The sequence below is a fragment of the Rhamphochromis longiceps genome, linkage group LG22 (genome assembly GCF_057381845.1).
Source record: "Rhamphochromis longiceps isolate RC_006_pf linkage group LG22, R_longiceps_female_GT1.1, whole genome shotgun sequence".
NCBI lineage: Eukaryota > Metazoa > Chordata > Actinopteri > Cichliformes > Cichlidae > Rhamphochromis > Rhamphochromis longiceps.
Window position 1 is genome coordinate 3,463,264 of NC_140577.1, and position 26,791 is coordinate 3,490,054.

Consider the following 26,791-nt stretch of genomic DNA (forward strand, 5'->3'; position numbering starts at 1 on the left):
CAACTTGTGATGGCATGGATGTCAACAGATTAACAGAGGTGGAACTGCCTCTGGCTAATTAAATCTTACAGAGTAAAAATACACAAAAACAACCACTAGAGGGCAAACTGCAGGACAGAAAATACCTACCGCCTGCATGAATCATTTACATTCTTCATTAATAAACTATGATAGAGCACACATACAACTTAGACGCACTTGAAGAACACACAAATAAAAAGACATCACTTTAAATATCTGACTAAAAGTCACCGTCATCCTTTGAGGTCTCAATGTAAAATCAACGAGCTTTGGTCTTAGCAAAAAAATGTAAACGGACTCATAAAAGGTAAAAATGTAGCACAATAGTCACTGCTCTTGCTTGTCATCATTTCACAACAGTTCCTACTGTACCAGCTTAAGTGCTACTGTACTATCCTATAACAATGACACAATACTTTATAATAACTACACAGTTTTAATCATCATCCCTTTTTAAAATCAGACTTGTTTCTCTCCACTCGATATCATAAATTATTTAATTATTCACTGCTCACTAAGAGTAAATCAGCCTTTTATGTTGAGGACAGCTGCAGCTGACTGACTCTGTGTGTTTGCATATGTGTCCTGCCTCTCTGCTCACAGCTGTTAAGAGGCCAGTGTTGATCAGTGGCTGTCCAGGCCTTTCAGAGCCACTCACACACCAGCAGCACAATGATGATGTCACTGACTCTACTGCTGGCCACCCTGGGGCTCCTTGTTCAGGGTGAGACTCTCTGTGAAAACTTTGCTTCAGCATGCAGCCAGGTTCACCACAATGATGTTCTGCTCTGATGGAGAAACTCTGAAACCAACAGCACTGACCTTCTTCCATCTGTTCTCCATGTTAGAGAAATGATCCTCGAATGTTTGGATGTTCATCATCTCGATAACTTTTCTCCACTTTTTCATGTTTTCAGGTTCATCAGGAGAACAAGTCCTGACTCAGACTCCTACAGCTCAGTCTGTTGTTCCAGGACAGACTGTCTCTGTCAGATGTAAAGCCAGTTCAAGTGTTGGCTCATGCCTCCACTGGTACCTTCAAAAGGACGGAGAATCTCCCAAACTCTTGATTTATTATGCTACCAGCCGTCAGTCTGGAGTTTCTGATCGTTTCAGTGGAAGTGGATCTGGGACTGACTTCACTCTGACTATCAGCAGAGTTCAGGCTGAAGATGCAGGAGTTTACTACTGTCAGCAGTGTAACAGCTGGCCGCTCACACAGTGATACAACGCCGTACAAAAACCTCACACAGCTGGAGAGGAACTGAGAAAAAAGATCATCTGAACTGACAGCTGCTCAGAAACACACATTATTTTATCTGTATAAAATAGTTTTATATTTTTTTTATAAATACATGTTATAAATGTTAATATCATCATTTTGTGAATGTTTTTATTATTTTTATTTTTAAGCAAGAAGTTATTTATCCTATAAATAGAATTTTATTGCTACAATTAATTATCTGTAAAACAGAGAATATCGATACGAGCAACGATTGAAAGCAATCAATTAAATATTTTATCTTTGGATTATGAAAGCTCGAATCAACTTTCTCAAACCCAAAAGACCAATGACTAATTCATCCTGCTGTAAGTTCTACAGAAACACAAATATTTATGATTACCATGTAATCGTCTTTTTTATAAATATTTCTTCACGTCATTATGCGGGCCACAAGTAGAGGTGAAATGGTCTGTGAGATTGAGACACAGAAATTACAGCCTCTTGATGTGTGTTTTGTTTGTGTTTCCACCCGCCTGGAATTACCAAAAATAGAGAGGGCACAGCCTAACATATGAAACAGGAAAAGACCGACGTGTAAACCCTTTATTCCAACAAAGTAACTGTATTCTGAATGTCACCTTTTAAACGGTAACTGTAACGGAATACAGTTACTCATATTTTGTATTTTAGATACGTAACGGCGGTACATGTATTCTGTTACTCCCCAACACTGGTCTGCAGGGAGCCTCAGGGTGCTGCTCCAGCTGTAGTGGCCGTCATTCTGCAGCACCACGGGGCTCCTGCTCTCCTCCCAGCTGATGCTGCCACTTCCATCTACCTTCCAGGACAGCCTTCAGTCTGAGGGGAAGCCCTTGTTGGCCACACACATGACTGTAGCCTCCCCCTGCTGCAGCTCCTCACTAATGGTGTCTCTGTTATGGGTCGAAAATTTCACATTTCTATCAAGTAAATTATTCCATGCCGTGTTTCAAATTAAACTGAAGAGTTGTAAGTCCATTAGCCCTTGGTGAATAAATAATGACAGAGTCTAATATGACAGTGTCGTTGTTTCTCTCAAGCTTTATTTACCAAATTTTGACTCTTTCAACTCTAACACATTGATCCAAATTCACGCACAGATGTTCAACTGTCTTAAAGTCTGAAGGACTTGAAGGACACTTTATATGATTTATGTCAAAGAACAAGTGGTGTCATGAAACTGCTGAGCAGGCAGGAAAGGACTCAAATGCAGCTACTGCAGAGACTGATACAGTTCACTGAGGACACACACACAAGCATATACATTGAGTATATTGCTACAAATTAAGAGACGACCAAATACAATACATAGCACTTAGAAAACATCACTAGATTAATTGATAATCCTGAACACGTACTTTGTTCACACCTGTTTCTGGACAGGAGTGCTTTAACTCTCAGACTCCTGATCTTCACCTCATCCTGGACAATTATCCTCAACTAAGTCTCCACCTGCTTCACCTCTGCCACCACCAGCTTCTAGACTCTTCTCTGCTCTGTTGCTTCATCAGAGTTTCACTGACATATAGTTCATTAATCAAACTTCAGTAAATCTTCATTTAAATAGACTCTGTTTAAACATACAGATGACAGCCTGCTCTTTAATTTCAATTATTAGGATATTTTTTATCTATATTGTCCGAATAAAATGCAGGTCAAGAAACAGCTTTGAGACTAGAAAATATGAAGAGCACACAGACAATCTATGGTTGGACCTCGACATCTTATAGAAAACACTAAATGTGTGTATAAGAATATATTTAACCATGTTGACTACACATTACACTTGGTGTGTCTGTAGACATTTTTATTTTGGTCTGGTTTAATAAATGTTACAAAATCTCTCTTTTTTAAATGTGCATCGATCAAACTCACAGAGTCAAAGAACATGTTTCCTCGTTGCATTTTTATTGTTTTAAGAGTTTGAAATATCAGCTTTACAACAGACACAAAAGGATGAAACTAGAGGAGATTGTTGCTCTGATTGTTGTCATTATGAGATGAAAACATGACTGTTTGATGCTTTTTTAAAAATCTGCAAACACAAAGAAACAAAGAGACAGAAGAAAATCAACATCAAAGACTCAGTGATTGACATCAGGACTGGGAACACTGGTCTCTCCTCAGTATCTCTGAGACCGGAGTCTGGGAGCCCTGGGTGGCCTCACAGGTCACAGAGCCCACCTTCCCCCACTGGTCTGCAGTGAGCGTCAGGGTGCTGCTCCAGCTGTAGAGGCCGTCATTCTGCAGCACTCCAGGAGTCCTGCTCTCCTCCCCTCTGATGCTGCTGCTGCCACTGCTGTCGCTCGTCTTCCAGGACAGACTCCAGTCTGAGGGGAAGCCCTTGTTGGCCACACACATGAGCGTGGCCTTCCCCTGCTCCAGCTCCTTGTTGGAGGGACCCAGCACCTTCAGGGCGGGGCGGGCATCACCTAGGAAACACCAATCAGCTTAGAGGACAGGAACCACAATTTGAATTTCTCCTTTAAGAAGTTTCTGTCAGGTGTTTTTTCTGCTCCACCAGTCATTCACTCACACATTGTTTCACTTCCCTTTAAGAAACCTCTCATGCATATCAGCACAGAGAGAATCATCACACAGTTTGAGCTGAAATATGTTCAAACTACACTGGAAATAAAAGAAGCAGATGTGGAAACATTTACAGCAGAAGTTTGGCTTTAAAATGATTAGAAGTCTAAATCATGGACGACTGAAGACATTAGTGGACACAAGCACAGAGCAGCTACTCATTCATATAGATTCAAATGTTATTGAACAGCTCACATGATTTCAAACTAAATCTGAAACATCTGACACGATAAAAACATCAGAAAGCAAACTTTAACTCATCCAAACAGCAGCTGATGTGGTGGAAATTTACAAACTAATCATAAGATGATGAAGTTTACTCTTGTCTACATTTTACTGTGACAGAAATGTAGATTAAACAAGAGAAACTCGCAGAGCTCATCTGAATTAGTCCAGTAAAAAGGACAAACATCAAACACTAAATTATTTTTAAAAAATACTTTTCTCTCATCTAAGCAGCCTAACAAGTAGTTATTAAATAAAATGATACAATATTTAATAATAAACACAGTTTAATTAACTTACTTCCAACATCCAGTCTGGTTCCTCCACCAAAAGTCCACCACAGTGATACAAACTCATTGAGGCGCCGTACAAAAACCTCTGACTGTAGAGAGACACGGCTCTCTGACTCTGTCAGACTGAACTAAACCTACAAGCCCTCAAAATACAACTTTATCATCAGAACTACAAATAATAATGAATAATATGAAACATCCCAGATTTTCATTGGAAATTGTCCTGAGTGTCTGAATATTCATTTCCAAAGCTGACTTTGTTTCTTAGGACAAAATTTATGAATAAAATAATTAATCAGTTACACAAAAAGTTTCCTAGCCTTTCATATTAAATGAAATTAAAGAAAAGAAAATTAAATGAAAGAGAAAAAGGGCATAGAAGTAACTTTGTTTTTGTCTTACTTCCAACATCCAGTCTGGTTCCTCCACCGAACGTGTACCACAGTGATACAAACTCATTGAGGCGCCGTACAAAAACCTCTGACTGTAGAGAGACACGGCTCTCTGACTCTGAAACAAACAAACTCAACAAAATCATTCACTGTTTGTATCATTTAATAATATTATAATAGTGTAATTAAAACAAATAAAGCCCATTACAACAATATTTAAAGAATCTGATTTCAAAATGTAGATTTTACAGCTTTCACATGTGAAAACATCTCTTGAAACCTGACACTTATTTTTTCACAGCTCTAAACACTGAAACTAATTCTCAGCCTAAAACGCTTCAAAAACACTTCAGATTCATGTAGTTATGTTTTGAATTTCACAAAAATATTAAGTTCTGGAAAGTGTACCAGCATTTTTTTCTATAATTTTTTTTTAATTTCTGAAGGAACATGTCCATTGTTAAGACGCTGCCTACACATACAGGGTTTATTTAATGAGTTTTTATTTCTATTTTGGAATTCTGTCTACAAATAATGGTGTTTTAGGAAGTTTTGAAAATTCCTTCCAGGTAGAGAAGACGGTGCTCTGTGCTGTTCTCACTGTGAAGGCTTCTAACTGGTAAACATTACCATTCAATTCGGGTTTTATCACCATGTGTTGCTTTGGTTCACTTTTGACATGTTTCACACACACACACACGTTTTCAAACGACTTCACTGACATTTATTCGCGAACACTTAAATGAACTCCAGTAAATGTTTCCCATCACTGCTTTTCTCAGTTGCTTTGGTGAAAGTCTTACATCAGGAACGTCATTCTCACCACTCTTAATGCAGCTCTCCAAATATGTAAGGCCTTTTTCACCACACAGACTCATCTATGCAAAAGACACTTCATAAAACACTTTCACCGTCGTTTTAAGACATCAAAACAGTTTTTTTTTGTTTTGTTATTTTTCTCAAAACCTCACCTACTTTGGAAAGAGTACTGCAAAAAATGTAGGCCTAATGTCACAAGGGGCCAAAGGCCTGTACAAAACTGGACTCAAGTGCTGGACCACATGTGGAGACGGTTGAGTTTGCTTTACACAAATCTTTATTTGGCACAAAAACACAGAGTTATACTTGACGTGGGATTCCTGACAAGAAAACGTAGCGTGGTGGCCTAAGGTGGCGTGGTGATCAAGAGGGAGAGAGGAAAAGGGGGTTAGTGGGTTCACAGACTTCTCCAGGTGTGGTTGAATTTTAAAGAGGAGTATGGCTTATGTTGCAGGTGGAGTTGGTGGTACTTTGAGGGGAGTAGGTGAAGGTCCAGCTGAGCTGAATAGATTTAAGATGGGCTGACCTGAGCTCCAAGGGATCCTGTGAGAAGCAGTGGGAAGAGGGCAGCAGGTGTGATATTGAAATCCTTCCCAGGAGACGGAGCATGAAACTGCAGTGAGTATGGCCGAGTGCATAGACTTGGGCAAGGAGCATGAAGCATGGTAGCCTGTTAGCACCGAGGGTAAGTTGGCAAACTAGCAGTGAAGAGACGGCAACGCTGGTCTTAAATATCCTGAGTAGGTTGCTCCAGATTGGCTCCATGTGAGGAGATGACGGCTCTGCCCAGGGGCAGACACAGGAGAACATGGTGGAAATTTACCAGCAGCTCACCCGGACTGTGACAGCTAATGAGAAGTTTAAAACTGTTTTCAGAAACAAAAATCACGTCTGATGTTTTTTTGTATTTTTTTAACCTTACAAAACTGATGAAATGGAGAAAAGCAAAATAATACTCATTAAACTATATGTGTGTTCTGTTCACATTATCGACACATTCTCAGCCTGGCTGGGGGGCTTCTTTGCCTCCCTCCTGCTGTGTGCCCAGCCTGGAGGCTGCGGTCTGTGACCGGCTCCCGGTGCAGACGGCTCCCTGTGATAGTGTTTCCTCACCCGGCTCATGTGTGCCCAGCCCAATTTTAATCTTTAAGTGTGTGTGTGTGTGTGTGTGTGTGTGGGGGGGTGTATGTATGTAACCATGATCGTTTATGTTAATGAGAGTGTGGGGAGTGAGTTGGGGGGCGGGGTGTGCTGCTTTTAACCATGTAAAGCACTTTGTGCTACATTTCTGTATGAAAAGTGCTTTATAAATAAAGATTGATTGATTGATTGATTGATTGATTGATTGATTGATTGACTGATTGTTTACTGCAGTGCCGTGATCTTCCTCGTGCTGTGTGTGTTTTGTTAGATTCTTCCCAGTTTAGGTTTTGTGGAGTTTTCTGTTCAGCAATAAAAGCTGCCATTTTGAGTTCAGTCCTGTTTCCAGTGAGTTTGAGTTTGGGTCCAATTCCTGCCTGGACACAGCCCGATCACGACAGTTGTGAGCTGTGAGTTGTGGATCAATGAAGTAACAAATCCCTTTATTAGTGTAGAAACAACAGCAGTGTGTATGTGTGTATAAAACAATGAGAAAGGCTAATTTGATTGGGGAAAAGCATCACTGATTTGAGAACTGCAGCAAAGCGACTGAGAGAAACTGTAATATATGTTGGAGGTGGATGGTACTGGAGGAAATCATGTTGTATCATGATGTCTGAACCATATTTAATTTTGGATCACAGCCATCTGAACGGTGTCCTACAGCAATATTTTAAAATTGACATTGAAGTTATTTTAAAAATAATCAATTAGTAGTTCTTCAAACCCATCAGGATCTGCGTGGCGTACAGAATGTTGTAAAAACATGTAGTGAAGTCCAGACCTTTACTTTTTCACATTGTGCCTCTAAACTTGGTCAGATGATTTCCATAGAGAGGCACTTTGCATCAGCAGCACCATGCTCCAGTGCTCTGGGAGAGTTTATAGTCCTGAGAGTTGAACACTGGATGACTGACAGCTGTCCTTCATCACAACAGAAGCCACAGAAATCCTCCTCATCAAAAACATGACTTTGATCTGCGTCCTCATCTGGACTCTCCTCTGCTGCTGCTTCACAGGTAAAGTCCAGAGAATCAAACTCCTCTCCTCTATCAACATCTGTCCCTCTGAAATGAAGCCCACAAAACCATGAAGCTGCTTTATGTTGTTGTCTCTGTGTCCTCAGAGTCCAGAGGACAGATCACAGTGACTCAGCCTGGAGCAGTGAGCTCTGCTGTGGGAGCAACTGTGAACATCAAGTGTACGACCAGTCAGAATGTTTATGGATCCAGCTATTTATCCTGGTATCAACAGAAAGATGGAAAACCTCCCAGACGTATCATTTACTACACTAGCAATCGTGATTCAGGGATTCCAGCTCGTTTTACAGGCAGTGGATCAAACTCTGACTTCACTCTGACCATCAGTGGAGTCCAGGCTGAAGATGCAGCAGTTTATTACTGTCAGAGTTATCACCGCATCAACAGTCAGTATGTGTTCACACAGTGAAAAACAGTCGTACAAAAACCTCCCTCAGTCAGACTGAACAGAAACTGAAGTGACTGCTGCAGCTGGAAGATACTGCAGAGACTGATACAGTTCATTGAGGACACACACACACACACACACACACACACACACACACACACACACACACACACACACACACACACACACACACACACCTCACAGTTCTTCTAAAATAATTTCACAATCATTTGATAGGCCCTGATACAAGTTAAGCTATTATAACTAATGTTTATGTGGGTTTGACTCAAAACATCAGACTTGTGTCCATCCTGACGAGCTCGCACAGAAGAACATGTGAAACACAAAACAGTTGATACTGTGAGTCAGATCTGTGATGAAGAAACTCTCCTGTAAATATTCAAACTGGGAAGTAGTTATTAAATGAGAATATTTTAGTAAACTGCAGTACTGATATATGTATGTATGTAGATTGCTCAGCTACATTCTTGGTCACAGAAATATTTCACATGATTTGATCTGAAGATTTAAAGTTTAGTTCATCAAGTCTTTAACTTCATCTTTGTGACATAAATTATTCTGACATTTACACTTTTTAAACTGCACTGATGTTCTGAAAGAGACATTTTTAGTGTCTCCTATGTTGATAAAGAAAGTTTAGTTTTTCTTTGGGTTATTTTATCAATTCTGACTTTGAAGAAAACCAGGACGGGTCTCATCATGGGTCACATGCAGGTTACAATAATCTGTCACCATGTTTTCTACTTCTTCTACACCCAACAGCAAATATCATCACAAAGTCCAACATGATGGAAAATAATGCAGCTGCAAAAGACTTTAAAACTATTTATAACAGGGAGCAGCTGTTGGCTGTGATTCTATTTTTAACTTATTGCTTTTTCTTTTCTTTTTTTTAGTTGTTTTCATTTTTTTACATTTACACTCTGATGTGATACAGCACATGTGATTCTCTCAGTCAAAGTTACTGAAGCAGAGATTTTCAGTGTATGGAAGCATCACTGCTAAAGCTGAAGGATGATTATCAGACAGAAGAGCAGCTGAATGGAAACACATGAAAACCACTATTTGAAGACCTCAGTTTTTATTTGAAGTATTAAAACCATCAACAGTGCCACAAGCATGAAAACATGAAAACTATCAAAGCAATACAGACAGAGAGGGAGCAGACTGAGAGAAGCTGCAGACTAAAGCCAGTATCAGAGTCCCAGTGAGTCAGCTCAGGACTGGGAACACTGGTCTGTCATCAGAGTCTCTGAGAGTGGAGTGTGGGAGCCCTGGGTGGCCTCACAGGTCACAGAGCCCACCTTCTCCCACTGGTCTGCAGGGAGCCTCAGGGTGCTGCTCCAGCTGTAGTGGCCGTCATTCTGCAGCGCCCCGGGGCTCCTGCTCTCCTCTCCACTGCTGCTTCTTCCATCCACCTTCCAGGACAGCCTCCAGTCTGAGGGGAAGCCTTTATTGGTGAGACACATGAGTGTAGCCTTCTCCGGTTTCAGCGCATCATCACTGGAGGGGGCCAGTACTGTCAGGGAGGGGGGGACTCGACCCACTGCAGAGAGAGAGAGAGAGAATAGATGTTAGAGAAACTGGGAGTTTGGGTGAAACTGCTCTCCAGATGTTTCACTTCCCTCTCTGAGCTTGGTAACCATGGTAAAAGACAGGCTTCACTGCTGAACCATGGCAACAGACGAGTTTCAGTACCAAAGATAAAAATATTAAAGCGTTTCTTTCACTTCTGATGTACTCATGTGCGTTATGTTTGTATTATTTATTAGTTTTATAATTAGAAAACAAACAGAAATTAACATGTCAGATTTTTCTCATAAACTTGTCATAAACAATTGTATGTAAAACAGAAAAAAGCATAGACCTTTTTTTGGTCTATTAGGGAACAATAAAGATAACTGTACTTACTCACACATTAAAATTCATAAAATCATCAACCCTCAGACATCAAACTGTTAATGTGTCGTTAATAATGTTAAATCTTTAAGAACTATTGATTTTAGATGGATGTCACATTATTTGCAGCAAAAGGTTGAAGACAAAACTTTTATGAGAATGTAAAATATATAAACATTTTCTACTTTTCTTCAAGAAAAAAAAAACTTTTGAAAGTTTAATTTCCAGTGAAAATAAATGCACAAGACGATTTTAGTCTGAATTCAAAATTTACACTGATATTAGATTTTATATTTATGAGAAACATGAAGTATTTATGTAGAAGGAAATGAAATAAACCTTAATGATACCAGTTTGAGCTTCATAAATGAGTGAAATGTACTTACAGTTAACCTCCAGTCTGGTTCCTCCACCGAACGTGTACCACAGTGATACAAACTCATTGAGGCGCCGTACAAAAACCTCTGACTGTAGAGAGACACGGCTCTCTGACTCTGAGACAAACAAACTCAACAAAATCATTCACTGTTTGCATAATGTTATAAAAATAAAAAAGAAACAGTGCAACATGCTTTTATAAGTTGCATTTTTAAAATTAGATTCACACTTCAGATAATTTTATTAATTCCAAAGTTTGTTTGCAGCTTTCCCACACTACCTGCTCACATGGTCAAACTCACACAGCCTACAGTCTTTAAACAATAATCACGAGCACTGTTGCACGTCAAGGCAGAGATAAACAAGCAATGAGGTCAAGGAAAAAGTAAATAAATGCATCAAAATGAACAAAAATGTTCGAAATAAATAAACAGAATATGAAGGGTAAATGTCTGAAAATGAAGAATCACAGAAACATTCATCTAAACGACTCCTGTCAGCGTTCAGGAATCTAACAGCTGAGGGAATGAAGGATCTGAAGTTTCTGTTTGTTCTACACTGAGGTTCAAGGTAACGGTGACCTGAGAACAACTTCCTGAACTCAGATGACAAAACACGTTCAGGATGGATAATAATGTTTTTGTCCTTCATTTTCAGAGTGTCTCTCTGCCTGACCTCCGTGGTTTTGGAGCAGGTATTTATAAATAAAACACTGAACCAGCAGTTCAAGAAATGACTTTCTATAAATGGGCATTAAAAGTGTCATGGTCAGGGGGAGCTGGCTGTGTTTTTCCATGATGTCTCTGTGCTTCCACCTCTGGGCGGAGCCCTCGTCAGCACACCTGCCATGCTCACCTGATTGTGATCCAGGACAAGCGGCAGTGTTTAAGACCAGCATCAGCATCTCTTCTTTGCTGTTCCGTCTGCTCAAAACATGTTAGTAACAGGCTGCCTTTACGTCTCGTGCTGTGTTTACCTTTCCTTGTTCTCCTTGTGCTCTCAGGAGCTTCTCAGATCCACCAGTCACATTATCAGCAGTTTGCATACCGACCTGTACGCAGGTCATGCTCACGCTGCTTCATGTTCACAGACTCACATTTCATCACCTGTCTGCTCTCCTGCCTTCAACTGTTCTTCATCACTGGATTAATCATGTTGAGCTCAGTACACTCATCCATCCAGCTCACTCAGCCAACATCACTCCCACTGGAGCGACCCCCACTCCACCTGCCAAAACCTTCACTTTTGTGATCCCCACACTAAGAAATCGTCTCCAGTGCCATTGTTTATTATTGTGTTGCATAATAAAGCTTCTGAGTGAACTTTATCCTGACTTCCTGTGATTGAATCTGCATTTCTCTCCACATCCATGTGCCGGCCTTTATTAACTTTTTTTATTAGCATCAAAAACATTCAACCTTCTTCTTCTTTTTCTCTAAATAAATAAATAGATTTGTTTTAAATGCCAGAGGCCCACCGGAATGTTTGCCTGTCGGCTCTCCACTGCTGTATTCAGAATCAGAATCAGAATACTTTATTAATGCCAAAGGAAATTATTGCCAGATGGAAGAAATTCCACATGGCAACTCTGCTTATTTGTTTTTTCTATTCAATCATTTATATCAATGTATTGACACCAATAAACTATACCAACAACTACACCTACATGACCTTCTGTGAAAGGACTGCTGCTACCTACCTGAATGAGTTTGTTTTAGAATTTAGATTTTATGTTATTTATCCCTATCTATATTGTTGCAGTTTATTACTGCCTTTTTTATTATTTATTGCTGCTCTTTTTTAAACGTATTCTTTTTAAACTGTATTGTTTATTGCACTGTAGAGGCTGGTGAGAAACAGTATTTTGTTTCAGCCCGGGTAACACCATACGAAATGACAATAAACTTCTTGAGTCTTGAGTCGTAGAGCTAAACCTTGCCAAGCTAAGTATTTGATGGAGCCTACAGTCTTCAATAATCCATAACTTGCTTCCTCCTTTTATCTGGCAACAGCTGAAGAAAGCTGTGAAGCTACAGTTGTCATATGCCGTGGGAGTGTCTGGTCGGGTGTGGTCCAGGTTCCTGTTGCCCGTCCCCTGGGGTGGAGTTGGCCAGCTCATCACCTGCTTCCAATTTCTGGGCCTCCATCTGGAGGGTTTTCAAGCCAGCGCTGCCTGCCACTCCTTGCCAGTTCGTCCTGCTACCACTAGTGGTAAACTAGCCTCCACTGTGTTTGGACTCTGTTTGTCTGGACCGTGGGTAAATGTGTTCTCCGTCTCCTGTCTTCTCCAGATACAGATACTGTGACAGCACTGAGCAGCTCCTTCAGTGGGAGACTGCGGCACCCACGGTGTGGGACGGAGAGATTTCGCAGGTCTTTCCTCCCCACTGCTGTCAGACTCCACAACAAAGACTTTAACTGAACAAACACACACATCCACACATGTGCAATAACACTAAGTGCAATAATCTTTTCTGGCATCGTTGTATTTTTACTCAGTTGTATATAGCATTCGTATTCTATTTTTATCTTATTGTATATTTTTATTCTATTTTATTCTACTGTATATAGTATATTATTTTATTCTATTCTGTACAGCTGTGTACTGTATTTATTCTTATTGTATTCTAATTTTTGCCTCATAACTTTTGCACTGTCCACTTCCTGCTGTGACAAAACAAATTTCCCACATGTGGGACTAATAAAGGTTATCTTATCTTATCTTATCTTATCTTATCTTATCTTATCTTATCTTATCTTATCTTATCACCCGTCTTGCTCTGTTTCCACTCCGTTCTCCAGTCTGCCTAGAACCCTAGGACTACACACTCACCTTCTCCTCAGCCTGCCCTCCAGCCCGTACTTCAACGGTGGATCCCTCTCCCCTGGACACCCTGGAACCTGGACCAGCTTCCCCACATTCTCAGCCATCCCTGGGATGCTCCCACGGCAACCCCTCCTCTGCCTAATAGTCGGTGTTTTCAAGTAAGCACAAGACTCTCCACTAGTACCACTCACCTCAGCCCTTTAATTGTTTACCAGATCAGTAAAACCTCTTTCCTGTGTTTGCAGAAGTTCCCGCCCGTGTTCTCTTTGTGTTCCACGTCTGTTTTCCCGTCCTCTGGTCTCCTTCAGTTCCTGCGAATAGTTTCTGTTAGACCCAGCCTTGTTTAAGTACCTTTTTCCTTCAAATAAATTGTACATAGTTCGAGCAATTGAGTCTGCTCTCGAGTCCACTGCATCCTTGTTTGTGACAACAGTATTCTCTTTTTGAGCAAAGATGTTAATGGCATGGATATGTAACTGACTTTTTGCATGTCCTGAGAACCTGAAGATAGCCTTTTCCCTAAATTTCTAAAGCCTACACGGACAAAGGCTGGGTCACACTTGTTGACTGATTTGAATAAACTTTGGCACAGTGGAAAATAAGCCCCCCTTGTACACTGTTATGCAACCAAGGAAAAGTTGTGAATCGTTATTGTTGAAACGACAACACACATTCAGCTCGCTTCTGCACTACTATAAACTTCGGCTTTGAGAGTTTGGAGAACGCTCTCGAAAACGCATACATTTCAAAACGGAGCTGTCCCGTCGCAGTGTGGACACTCTAAAACGTGGACTTTCTAAAACGATGACGCATTTTAGTCATGTGATGCAGTCATGTGACCAATTAAACAAAGATAGCAGAGGGCATTATACAGCAGTTGTTTTGATTGCTCTCAATTTTGACAGCACTAAAAAAAGATTAATATCAGTTTGTACATGCTCCAGATAGCTTTTCTTCAAATTCTTTAATTCTCACTCGCTTTTGCGCAGGACTGGAACGTTTTCAATGTGGACGCACAACTCTGTGAAAACGACTGAAAACGCTAGTGTGGACGCGGAGCATTTTCAGAAGAAAAGGCCGTTTTCAAATCTATCCGGGCTAGTGTGGACGTAGCCTTAGGATCAGGTTGTGCAGGCTTTGTGCAGGTGATCATGTCTGAAACATCAAATTCTTCTCTGTCCCTGTCATCTGCGTGTGACTGGTTCCTGACATGGAGCTCATGTCCCTGATGTAAAAATGAGGAGAAAACTTGTCACTCTATGAAATGCCTCTGACTGTGAAAAGGTGCGGCTGTAAGGAAAACTGGAGAGGACCCCGCCTGGGAGCAGTGTCATGACCAAACATGGCAAGACTCTCCCAGGCCCCTGACAATCTGCTCCTATATAAAGGAATAATACAATGTTTGTGTAAAAATCCATCATTCTACCCTTATCTGACTTCTACAGCACTCCAAACTTCTTAAAATGTATTTATTTTAAAAACCAAGAAAACAAAATATAGAAAGAAAAAAATACAAAACTATTTCCTTCAAAGTAAATACTGCCAGTAGAATGAGCTGCCTTGGTGGAGATTTATGTTCTTGGAGGGCCTCTCGTCAATGACAGAAATTAAATTTAAAAAAAAAGAAAACTCATTAAATTAGTTAAACTCGGACAACATGCTGATTAAGTGCTTTTATTTCTGCTATGCAAAAGTAAACCTTTGACAAAGGGAGCACAAAATGTAAAATATATTATCTCTGAAATTGAAAAACTTCAAACAATATTTGCTTTAGAGACAAAAGTTCTACTGAAACATTTTCAGGGAGACAAAAGAAGAAGTGAAGAAGATATTACTCTGTCTGAAGTCAAAATGTAACACATCCAAGAGTCAGAATATATAATTAGTAAAGTTCAACAAAATGTAGCAGCAGCATCAGGGTTTTAAAATGAATCAATAAAAGTACAGAATTTAGTTCTTTGAGTGACTCAAATCTACTAACAGTTCACTTCCAGCCTGTTGCTCCACCAAAAGTCCACCACAGTGATACAAACTCACTGATCAGCTCTCTGACTCTGAAATCGATAAAATGTCAAACTTGTGTTCAATCAAATCTAAGGAAGACAGTGAGTCATGAATTTAAAAATAATCGCGTGACCCTCAATGATCTAATGATCATAAATTATATGATCTCATTTAATAATAGTGACAGTACTGATTTTATCCATTTTCCTGAAAATAGTTTTCTTCAGTTTTCTCTGTCATTTTGTAAAACTATAAAGTGGAAAATGTTTAACTTCTTTAAGGCGCTTTAAAGTGGTATGAAAACCATAATGTTGTAGAAAAATTAAGTGGGTTTAAATAACAGACATTCATAAAGGAACAATTTCAACACAAATGCGTCTAATTGGACACTGTTGGTCAATATTATCATGAAGTGATTGATCCACTGATAGAAATCATCAGACTGATCCAAGTCTCTGTGTGAGTCAGTCAGATGATTTCCATAGAGAGGCACTTTGCATCAGCAGCACCATGCTCCAGTGCTCTGGGAGAGTTTATAGTCCTGAGAGTTGAACACTGGATGACTGACAGCTGTCCTTCATCACAACAGAAGCCACAGAAATCCTCCTCATCAAAAACATGACTTTGATCTGCGTCCTCATCTGGACTCTCCTCTGCTGCTGCTTCACAGGTAAAGTCCAGAGAATCAAACTCCTCTCCTCTATCAACATCTGTCCCTCTGAAATGAAGCCCACAAAACCATGAAGCTGCTTTATGTTTTTGTCTCTGTGTCCTCAGAGTCCAGAGGACAGATCACAGTGACTCAGCCTGGAGCAGTGAGCTCTGCTGTGGGAGCATCTGTGAGCATGGATTGTAAAATCAGTCATACTGTCATTAATTCTGACTCTGTTGAATGGTACCAACATAAACAAAGGGAACCTCCTAAACTACTCATTTACTGGTCAAACCGGCGAGCATCAAGTACTTCAAGTCGTTTTACAGGCAGTGGATCAGAGAAAGACTTCACTCTGACCATCAGTGGAGTCCAGGCTGAAGATGCAGCAGTTTATTACTGTAAGGGCAGACACAATATCAACAGTCAGTATTCATTCACACAGTGAAAAGCAGTCGTACGAAAACCTCCCTCCACAGACACGGTTCTCTGACTCTGAAGCAAACAAGCTCACCAAAATGACTTATTGTTTGTATGATACTGCCAGATTAACTGTCAAATACACTTATATAACTAGAACAAACTCAAAAAGGTCTTCTAACAAGGTCATCTAAAAATATTCAAGAAAATATTCAAATAAATCTGTAGATTTTCATACATTCATTTCTGAATAAATTGTACGTATACAGTGCCAGATCAAAGAAAAAGCATGAAAGCATTATATGTTGTATAGGAAAGACTTTATAATAATATTTTTTTAAAGGAAAACAGAAAACATCAGATGACCACTTAGCGACAGTGGGAAGGAAAAATTCCCTCCTGCAGCAGAGTGGTGGCGATCTGTCGCGACTGGTTGGAAGGAGAGGAAGACAGAACAAAGACACACAGGATTTTGGCTCAATTGAAGCCTTTTTAGGGAGATTTTAGGACAGCCTGATAATAATGAATTACAGTAGTCCAGCCTAGAAGTAATAAATGCATCAACTAATTTAATTCTCAAAGCGTGTGCAGTGTACCCTACATCACCAGCTGAGCCCTTCTGCATGGCAGTAAAAAGGAAGCAGTTCCTTTTGGCCGTATTTATCTCTTTGACTTGCTGAAGAGAGACAGGAGATGCTCTGTTGTGATCAAATATTTCCCTGCTTCCAGTTGTCATTAGCTGTTTGACACATTTGACAAACCTCAGGTCAGCGACAGCAGCAGTCAAAGGTGTTTTCACTAAAACAAACTAAAGAAGCCTCTCACATGTGTTCAAGTTGATCTGACCAACAATAACTGCCAGTTTCCTCACTTATAAATAAAAGTAAACATAGGAATCTTTGCCATCATCAAACACACAAATCTGGGATTGTTACCACTAAAAAAACTCCACTCAAGAAGCGGAGTCCAGATCAGTGCAGGAGGAAATGAAAGAGCGTCAAGTGACCAGACGAGCCGAACAGGTAAGCAGAGAATACTTGAACTGAGTTATGACAGACTGGAAACAGAGAGAAGACATCTCTCTTCACAAGGAAACAACTAGAAACCTCGAAGAACCAAGTTACCGCTGAGTAGACAATCTGGTGGAGAATGATGGCTTGAGCCACATCAGAAAGCTGTAACTGAAAACGTACCTGCAGATTGTGTGAAGTCAAAACCAAAACAAGAGGATGCATTTGGATTCTGCCATGCCTCTCTCTAATCCTTTCAGACAAATGCAGGCTCCATCCTATGTGTAGAGGATGCCCTCCCACATTCAATTCAATTCATTTATTTAGCGCCAAATTCCAACAACAGTTGCCTTAAGGTTCTAGGTGTCAGTATAATGCAACTGAACTTAGTGGGATTAGAACACAGCGTTTCATTTATTCACAGCGTTTAATCTTCTTGGGTGCACACCAGCCTGTAATTAAAAAGACTCTTAATAACTCCAAATGAAGTTCAGTTGCAAACTGTCCTCAGTTACCTTCTTCAATTTTCATTATGATCAACCTATTTCTAGTAATCAGCTATGTACCACAGGCCTTTGAGCTGGCAGTATTTAACCATTACTTAAAAAGCATCTCTAGACCCAGAAATAAAGCCACCTAGGTGGCCCAGCCTGGGTGATGAATATTTAACTCTTGTCTATAGGTAGTTTGTGTGATCCATGGGTTGCCCCTTTAAATCCACAACAGACTTGATGCCCTCTTTGCAATATTGGTGTGCCTGATTTAGGGGACTTCTTACTGTGCAGTCCCCTGAATCATAACAGCCGGCTGGGCCTGGTGAAGTGTCTGCCTGGCTAAACCTTGGCAGAACCTCATTGGGCTGGCAATAGCTGCTCCTGCTTAGATGATCCACTGCAAACTTCCCATACTCGGCCGTTTTCCTCTCAGTTAACTCTACCACCTGGAAGACCAGATGACCTTGACACACGCAGCCATGACCTGTGTGTGGTCATACTGAATTTAACCAGATAAATGTTTTATATAATGAGAGAGAGAGACTATGCAAATGGATAATAAACAGCCGTTATATTTCATCATACATTGAGAATAGCAGACAAATCAGCAATACACCTCTTCCAATTAATGGCTAATTAATATTGTTCTTGTTGTGATATTTTGATACCACGGTAGCATTTACAGGATATTGTTTTATTGTGATATTATACAGAAAAGAGTTACTCAATAAGGCCCATTTAATAGTTGTTTTTCTCTTTCTCTCTGACCCAAGAATTAATGTGTAAGACTCACAGGCTGGTACCCCAAGGTCGAAAACACCACAGAGACGAGACCACTTCCTTACTCCCATCCTCCCTTTTTCTTTATCTCTTAGAAAAAGGCTCGTTAAAGGCCAGGTGGTTTGTTTCAGAATTCACTAATGAAAGAACTCTGTATTCTATGTCTAGGAGTGTATTTTGCTGGGATGATCATAAATTGTAGCTGAACTGATAAACTACACACAGGATACTTCTTTGCTCACAAGGCAGGAAGACGTTTCCTTATTTGGTCTGTACCGGTTTGAACTGAGAACTTTTCCTTCAGTTCTGAACACAATCCAAAAGATTCAATAAGCCACATCAGTGTCTACTGTCTGCCTACTGTTTACTATCATAGCCACAGTAGTGGCTGTCTAACTGAGGACCTGATGGCTTTGACCTTTTCTTGTCCATCTTCCATCAGTAATTTTGACCCCACTACATGAACTAATAGACTAATTGTCATGGTCCCTGTGCCTCACCAGCTGATTCTGTATTAGGCAACATGTTTTCTCTCTCTCTCTCTCTCTCTCTCTCTCTCTCTCTCTCTCTCTCTCTCTCTCTCTCTCTCTCTCCTGCCGGGGCGATGCTCATTATGGGCTCCCGCCCCTGGCCCACGCACCTGCTGCCGATCGGGATAATCACAAGGCCGATTTAAGACAGCAGCACTGTGTCACTCGTCGCTGGATCGTTGAGTTATCAGCGTCAGTCGCTCAGTAGATTGCAAATAAGGATCTGTGAGTTCGTTCCGTCTGTTCGCCTCTAACTATTATCTCTGTGTACAGATCTATCCCGGACCTTTCCCTGCCTGCCTGTCATCCCGTGGACGAGTGAGTGGATGGTGTTTCCCCAGTGTGGGGAGTGAAGAGAGAGAGCCTTTGGAGGGCGTCTGGTTCCCGTCTTTCCCCTCACATACCCCGGAACCCTGGACCCCCCTCCCCTCCCTCCAGCACTTTGTAAATAGCATCACCTGGTGTCGTTGTGTGAATAAAAATCTGTAAATCCTGTAAGGAGTCCCGGTCTGCGCCTGAGTCCGTTAACTGAAACCTGACACTAATAACCTACACCTTTTATAGGTTTCTTTTTTTTTCTTTGAACACAACCCAGGAAAAATAATGAATACATAATGGGCTTAGATTAACAACATGAATGAAATGTGCACTATTTGGAAGCAGTGCGCCCTCTCCATTTTTGACAGGTTGGTGTGTGAGTCTTCAGCAGCAGCACGCAGGTGCACTGAGGGCCCTCGTGCTCACTTTTTGCATATATGTCTGTGATAAAATTTAGAAAACACATCGGTGCAAATTATAAGTCTGTATCATAATGTCTTCACTTTTTGTGTTTGTTGTAGTGCTGTCAACGTTAACACGTTAACGCCGTCTCCCATCTGGAGCGCAGAATGGACAAACTTTGGGCAAACTGCCCGAAATGCGTTGACAGAGACATTTCTGGGATTTTGAGTCATTCTGCGCTCCAAACGGATTAATCGCGTCAAAATTTTTAATCGCGTTAATCATGGTGACGGCGTTTACGTTCACAGCCCTAGTTTGTTGGTTTGTTTTATATGTGAACTTGTTATTAGATGCCGCTCCAGCAAGTCAGAGAATTCCCCCGCAGCCCCGCCCCTCTCCTCGCTGTGTTTGGCAAGCAGCAGCCACACCTCGCAAATACAGGGCGCCTTTACTCCCCGCAAATGGGCAATAGAAAACCAATTGGTGCCTGGCACTATGTCGGGGCAGCATGGGTGCGAGCTACCTTTTTTTTTCTTTTGCCGATGCCATGATGCCGGCCCCCACCACGATGCTGCCCTGGGCAACCGCCCCTGTCGCCCATATCAAAAACCGCAACTGAAGGTGTGTGTGAGGAGTGCTCCTCAGATCCACTGGTGTTGGCTGTGACTCCATGCAGTGGAATCTCCCAATGCGCATTGGTAATAAAGCTTTGATGCCTAATCTGCCTAATCTGACTCTTCTTCTCCAGCTGTGATATCAAAGGATCGGTGAGGTCAACAAGTGAACCTCAACACCTGCTTGAGGATTTTCCATATGAGCTGCTCCGTCTCTGTCTTCCACTCCATCTGACATCAAGCTATTGGTGATCTTTTTGTCTGTCATGGTCCTGGCTCTGCTACCCAGTGTTTCGATGTCCCTTAGGCAAGTTGTTCTCAAACTTTTCACAATGAGTACCACCTCATAAAATATATGGCTCTTAAAGTACCACCCTTATGACCAACATTAAAGTACAGTAGTATAGGCCTATTTAACACCACATGCAGTTTACACAAGACAATTTTAAATCTTATATGAATGTTATTCATTTTAACTGTCATAAACAGGATGTGACAAGTGATAATAATACCAGCTGTACTGTGTTAAAACATTCACAGCAGGTGGAATATCAGTCTTTAAGTGATGATGTATGAACAAACTACTCTGTGTTTATCAGGGCTGTTGTGTTTTTAACATGTTTTAATGCTTTGTATCTTGTTCTGTTTAATCTGAACAAGCCCCTAAAAAAAGTCAGTGATCCCTGTCGGCCTCTCTCGGTTTTTATTACCACCGTTCATTTTAAAGCTCAGTTTTTAAACCCTACAATGTAACTGCAGCCCAGCCCATGCAGCAGTATATTAATGACTAACCTCATATTGTGGATGGATTATCTCCTGACTGAAGTTTGGTCTGTTTACAGCATCCTGCCGTGCGATTGCATTTGTCCCTAACCATCAGAAACGCTCATGTTAACTTTAAAAAAAAAGTTAACATTCGTCCTCCAGCTTCATTGTGTTTATAGTATGCTAACCATAGCTGTGTAGCTAGCCACGACATAGCACAGCATTATAGACCTGCTAGTCCAATTTCACTAACCCTATAAACATCACTGCTTTTTTCTTTTCTGTCTTCATGTAGGGGCGATCGTGGCTCAAGAGTTGGGAGTTCACCTTGTAATCGGAAGGTTGCCAGTTCGAGCCCCGGCTTGGACAGTCTTGGTCGTTGTGTCCTTGGGCAAGACACTTCACCCGTTGCCTACTGGTGGTGGTCAGAGGGCCCGGTGGCGCCAGTGTCCGGCAGCCTCGCCTTTGTCAGTCTGCCCCAGGATGGCTGTGGCTACAATGTAGCTGCCATCACCAGTGTGTGAATGTGTGTGTGAATGGGTGGATGACTGGTTGTGTAAATTGCTTTGGGGTCCTTAGGGACTAGTAAAAGCGCTATACAAATACAGGCCATTTACCATTTCATTTATGTCATAAGTGATAGCACAGCTGTGCATTTGAACTTTTCAGAAATCCCTCAGGACATGGTATATTATTTAATCTGGAGACTTCCCGTCTACCACTAGAGAGAGACCAAGTACCACCAGTGGTACGCGTACCAAAGTTTGTTAACCACTGTCTTAGGCTTTATTTGGCATTGTTCAGTTTCCTGGTTTAATCGTTTGTTTCATTTGTTTCATTTCTGGTTAGTGTGCCTCCCCGGTGGTTCATGCTTCCTCACCTTTGTCTTCATGTTTGTTGAACTCCTGCCTCCTTGCTCAGCCTCCTTCTGCTCGTTGTCATGTCCTCGATGTTGCTGTGTGTCCTGTAAACCTTGTATCCCTCATGCCTCCTAGTTTTTTCCCCAATTCCTAGTTTCTGCTTTTTCAGCAGCATTAGGTTTTTGTTTTCTTGAATTCAGTGTTTGGTTTTGTCACAGCGAATAAAAGCTGCCTCCTTTACTCAATTCCTTTGTGTTTCAAGTCCTGCATTGGATTCCTATTCGGCCTTCCACACAGCCAGCCATGACATCATCTTGGTTCTGTTATGTTTGATAAATAACTTTATATTTCCGTAAACTTCTTGTGTGAACTGCCTCTGCCAGTTCATGACAGTGCTCAAAATTAGGGCTGTGTATCGTCACTGATTTCTAAAATCGATTCGATTCTGATTTACAACTTTTACAAAACTCTGCAGCTCGTGTGCTGACGAAGACCAGAGGGCGGGCCCACATTACACCGGTTTTAGAATCGCTGCACTGGCTCCCCGTGTGTTTCAGGATCGATTTTAAAGTTCTTTTATTGGTTTTTAAATGTCTTAATGGTCTCGGGCCTTCTTATCTCTCAGATCTGCTTTTACCATACGAACCCTCGCGGACCCTGAGGCCCTCTGGTACTGGCCTTTTGATTGTCCCTAAAGTCAGGACACATACTCACGGAGAGGCAGCGTTTCAGTGGTATGGTCCTCATCTGTGGAACAGCCTGCCGGAGGAGCTCAGGGCCGCAGAGAACGTACATGTTTTTAAGAACAGGCTCAAGACCCACCTTTTTAATTTAGCTTTTACTTAGCGTTTATTTATTTTATGCTGATTTATTCTATCCTGTTATTCTATTATTAATTTAGGCTTTACCTAATATTTATTGATTTTATTCTTATTCATTTTTTAATCTTCTTACTCTATTTATATTTATATTTATATTGTATCCTGTTCTTATTTATTTTATCCTGTATATATCCTATTGTGTCATATCTCCAGTGTTTCCTCGGAGGGCGCTCTCTGCACCGGGGCTGTGATTGACCGTGGCTGCTGGGTCTCTGGGGGTCCTCTCAGCCTGGCTGGGGGGCTCCTTGGCCTCCCTCCTGCTGTGTGCCCAGCCTGGAGGCTGCGGTCTGTGACCGGCTCCCGGTGCAGACGGCTCCCTGTGATAGTGTTTCCTCACTTGGCTCATGCGAACCCAGCCCAATTTTTACTCTTTAAGTGTGCGCGTGTGTGTATGTGTGTGTGTGTGTGGGGGGGGATGGGGGGATATGTGTTTATTCACATCATTTATGTTAATGAGAGTGTGGGGAGTGAGTTGGAGGGTGGGGTGGGCTGCTTTTAACTATGTAAAGCACTTTGTGCTACATTTTTTTTTGTATGAAAAGTGCTTTATAAATAAAGATTGATTGATTGATTGATTGATTCACAAGGTCCTGATTTGATTGGATCCATGATTCAATTCTTTCTTCGATTCGAATCGAAATTTTGTCTTAGAAAGCCAGAAATATTACAATTCTAAATATTTATCATTACATATCCATATTTTTATATCTATGAAAATAAAGCTGACACTTGTGAGACTTTATCAAAGGTGTAAGCACCACAGCAGATGCCGATGCAGATGTCAAAATAACTGAGGATAAAACACAGAAAAACATGAAGGAGATTTTGCAGTAGAACAAAAACTGAAGAAAACCATGAACCAACATATAACATTACCTGATGCTGCTGAAGTGAAGCAGAGCAAAGTTAAAGAGGTTTAATTAGAGACACAACTAAGCAGTTTGCAATTTTGCATAATTTTACAAAGTTTAAATTTCTTCAGTATTGAACAGCAGAAATGAGACTTTCTTGTCGGAAGTCAGTTAAATAAAAAAAAACAGCAGCTGACATAATGGTAGACTGGTGGGAAATAAGCAAGCAAATGATGCAGAAAACTGAGATTTTTAGATGGGAAACTGTTCTGAAAATACACTGAAAGGGAGAGAGAGAGAGAGCTCTGCATGAAGTGTGATTTTATCGTGGTGGAAGCAAAACAGCAAAAGTCAGAGGGACTTCATGACGATGTTTATGTGATGCGAAATGTGAAGCATAGTTTGGATCTTCTTTTGCTGCTGCTTCAATCAAATTTAGTTAGAGAGAGAAAAAACCTTCAGCTTCAGAAAATTGGGGCACTTTGGGCAAAACAAATTTATATTTAAAAATCGATTCATTAAAGTGATATCGATTAATGAATCTATATTTAGAAAATGAAGACTGAAGATGAACAGGATTCATGTTTATAAGAGAGAAAAAGTTTTTACAGTTAACATCCAATCTGGTTCCACCACCAAACTCCAGTGAACAAAGCAACAGCTAAAAACGTCAAATCAAAGTGTGGCTGAATAAATCTGTGACAAAAAAAATACTGATAGTTAGTTTCACATTGAAATTAAAATGTAAAAATAAATTTAGTAGGTATTGTTCAGTTTCTTTTAATTACTTTTCCTCTGTATTGCTTATTTTATTTTCTTGGGAAAGGCACAAAATTTACAGAACACTTCAAACTTTAATGCTGCAATAATAATGTGTATAAATGAGTAATGACAGCTTTTTTGCTGTGTTTAAAAAGAAGTCATTTCCATAGAGAGGCACTTTGCATCAGCAGCACCATGCTCCAGTGCTCTGGGAGAGTTTATAGTCCTGAGAGTTGAACACTGGATGACTGACAGCTGTCCTTCATCACAACAGAAGCCACAGAAATCCTCCTCATCAAAAACATGACTTTGATCTGCGTCCTCATCTGGACTCTCCTCTGCTGCTGCTTCACAGGTAAAGTCCAGAGAATCAAACTCCTCTCCTCTATCAACATCTGTCCCTCTGAAATGAAGCCCACAAAACCATGAAGCTGCTTTATGTTTTTGTCTCTGTGTCCTCAGAGTCCAGAGGACAGATCACAGTGACTCAGCCTGGAGCAGTGAGCTCTGCTGTGGGAGGAACTGTGAGCATCAAGTGTCGGACCAGTCAGGATGTTTATGGCAACAACTGTTTAGCCTGGTACCAACAGAAAGATGGAGGAGTTCCTAAACGTCTCTTTTACTGGTCTAGCACTCGACAATCAGGGATTCCAGCTCGTTTTACAGGCAGTGGATCAAACTCTGACTTCACTCTGACCATCAGTGGAGTCCAGGCTGAAGATGCAGCAGTTTATTACTGTCAGAGTCAGCACTATCCTAACAGTCAGTGGGTGTTCACACAGTGAAAAACAGTCGTACAAAAACCTCCCTCAGTCAGACTGAACAGAAACTGAAGTGACTGCTGCAGCTGGAAGATACTGCAGAGACTGATACAGTTCACTGAGGACACACACACACACACACACACACACACACACACACACACACACACACACACACACACACACACACACACACACACACACAGCATTAACATTGAGTGTATTGCTGTAAATTAAAAGACCACCAAATACTTTGAACACACAGAAAACATCAGTAGATAAATTAAGTATTTATTAATTAGCTGCTGTAGAAATTTAAATAGTAAACTTTTGAATCCAGCATTCGTTTCCTCTTTCCCATCATTGCTTAGACTCCACTTTGTTAATTGCTTTATCAGAGCATAACTTTGAAATCTTTAAATGATTTTATTAGTTTGAATCTTAAGTCTTAAATTTTAAAGCAACATGAATAAATAAGGAGCTACAGAAAAACCACTTTACTGCTCACAGACGTTCCTACATGATAGAGAACAAATAAGTTTAGAGTTCAGAGTTATCTCAGCACAGATGTGTTTACACATTTTAATATTATTTTACCTCAGACTGAATAAGAGCTGAGCTGACTGCTGCAGAGACTGATGGATTTCCTCCAGATTTACCTTAAACAGCATCATAACCACTCATAACAACACTATTAATAGAAGCAGTAATAAACATGCATTTCACTCTTTATACAATGTAATCAGAGTATACAATGAATGCATTGTAACTGTATTTGGTATCAATAAACACAGATTTGTGTGTGATTGTGATTCATGACTTCAACTTGGAAGCTGATCTTCTCTGAGCTGAAGACTCTGCCTCTCATTCCACTTTTCAAAGTCGTGCCAGGTGGTCCTTGGGCACTGTTCTCGGCTCGTGCTAGGACATCCGACTGATGCCTGTTGCCTCTGGTTCTCTGAGACTCTCACCCTTTGGCTCTGGGTGCCCCATCTGGGGCCTTCCTCGTTCTCCTGCTGTGGGCTCCTGGATCTCCTGGATCTCCTGGATCTATCGCTGTCTGACTGTCACGGACCCGGCTCTGGAGGTTACTCAGGGGTCCGTGAGCAGTGTTTATTATTATTGTTGTTATTATTATTATTATTACGACTATTATTTGGGGTCTGTCGTCTACTGTTCTGTCCACGTTTGTATGTATGTGTCTGCTTCTCTCTCTCTCTCCCCCCGTCCTCGGGGCTGTTAACGGAAGCGTGCGTCGTGGAAGAGGCGTGTCCGGGCGACTGTCGTCATCGGGAGTCGCTCTTTGCTGTTGCAGCTGATTACCTGACCAGCTGGTGGTGATCATCCCTCCCAGCTAGGAAGAGGTATTTAACCTGGACTCGCGGCGACAG

The 26,791-nt window shown here is 41.0% G+C and overlaps 2 pseudogenes and 3 gene segments (V, D, J or C); 1 reads left to right on the forward strand and 4 right to left on the reverse strand.

Moving 5' to 3' along the window:
- LOC146643128 (Ig kappa-b4 chain C region pseudogene) overlaps positions 1-26,791 on the reverse strand; it is a 63,645-nt pseudogene that overhangs the window by 21,728 nt on the left and 15,126 nt on the right.
- Positions 1-26,791, reverse strand: part of LOC146643129 (Ig kappa-b4 chain C region-like) — a 55,686-nt gene that overhangs the window by 5,487 nt on the left and 23,408 nt on the right.
- LOC146643130 (immunoglobulin kappa variable 6D-21-like) lies at positions 665-1,263 on the forward strand. The segment is given in 2 exon segments: positions 665-745; positions 939-1,263. Coding segments are annotated over 2 exon segments (360 nt in total).
- On the reverse strand, positions 3,192-3,711 carry LOC146643131 (Ig kappa-b4 chain C region pseudogene; annotated as a pseudogene).
- Positions 9,355-11,535, reverse strand: LOC146643132 (Ig lambda chain C region-like). The segment is given in 3 exon segments: positions 9,355-9,738; positions 10,478-10,559; positions 11,446-11,535. Coding segments are annotated over 3 exon segments (501 nt in total).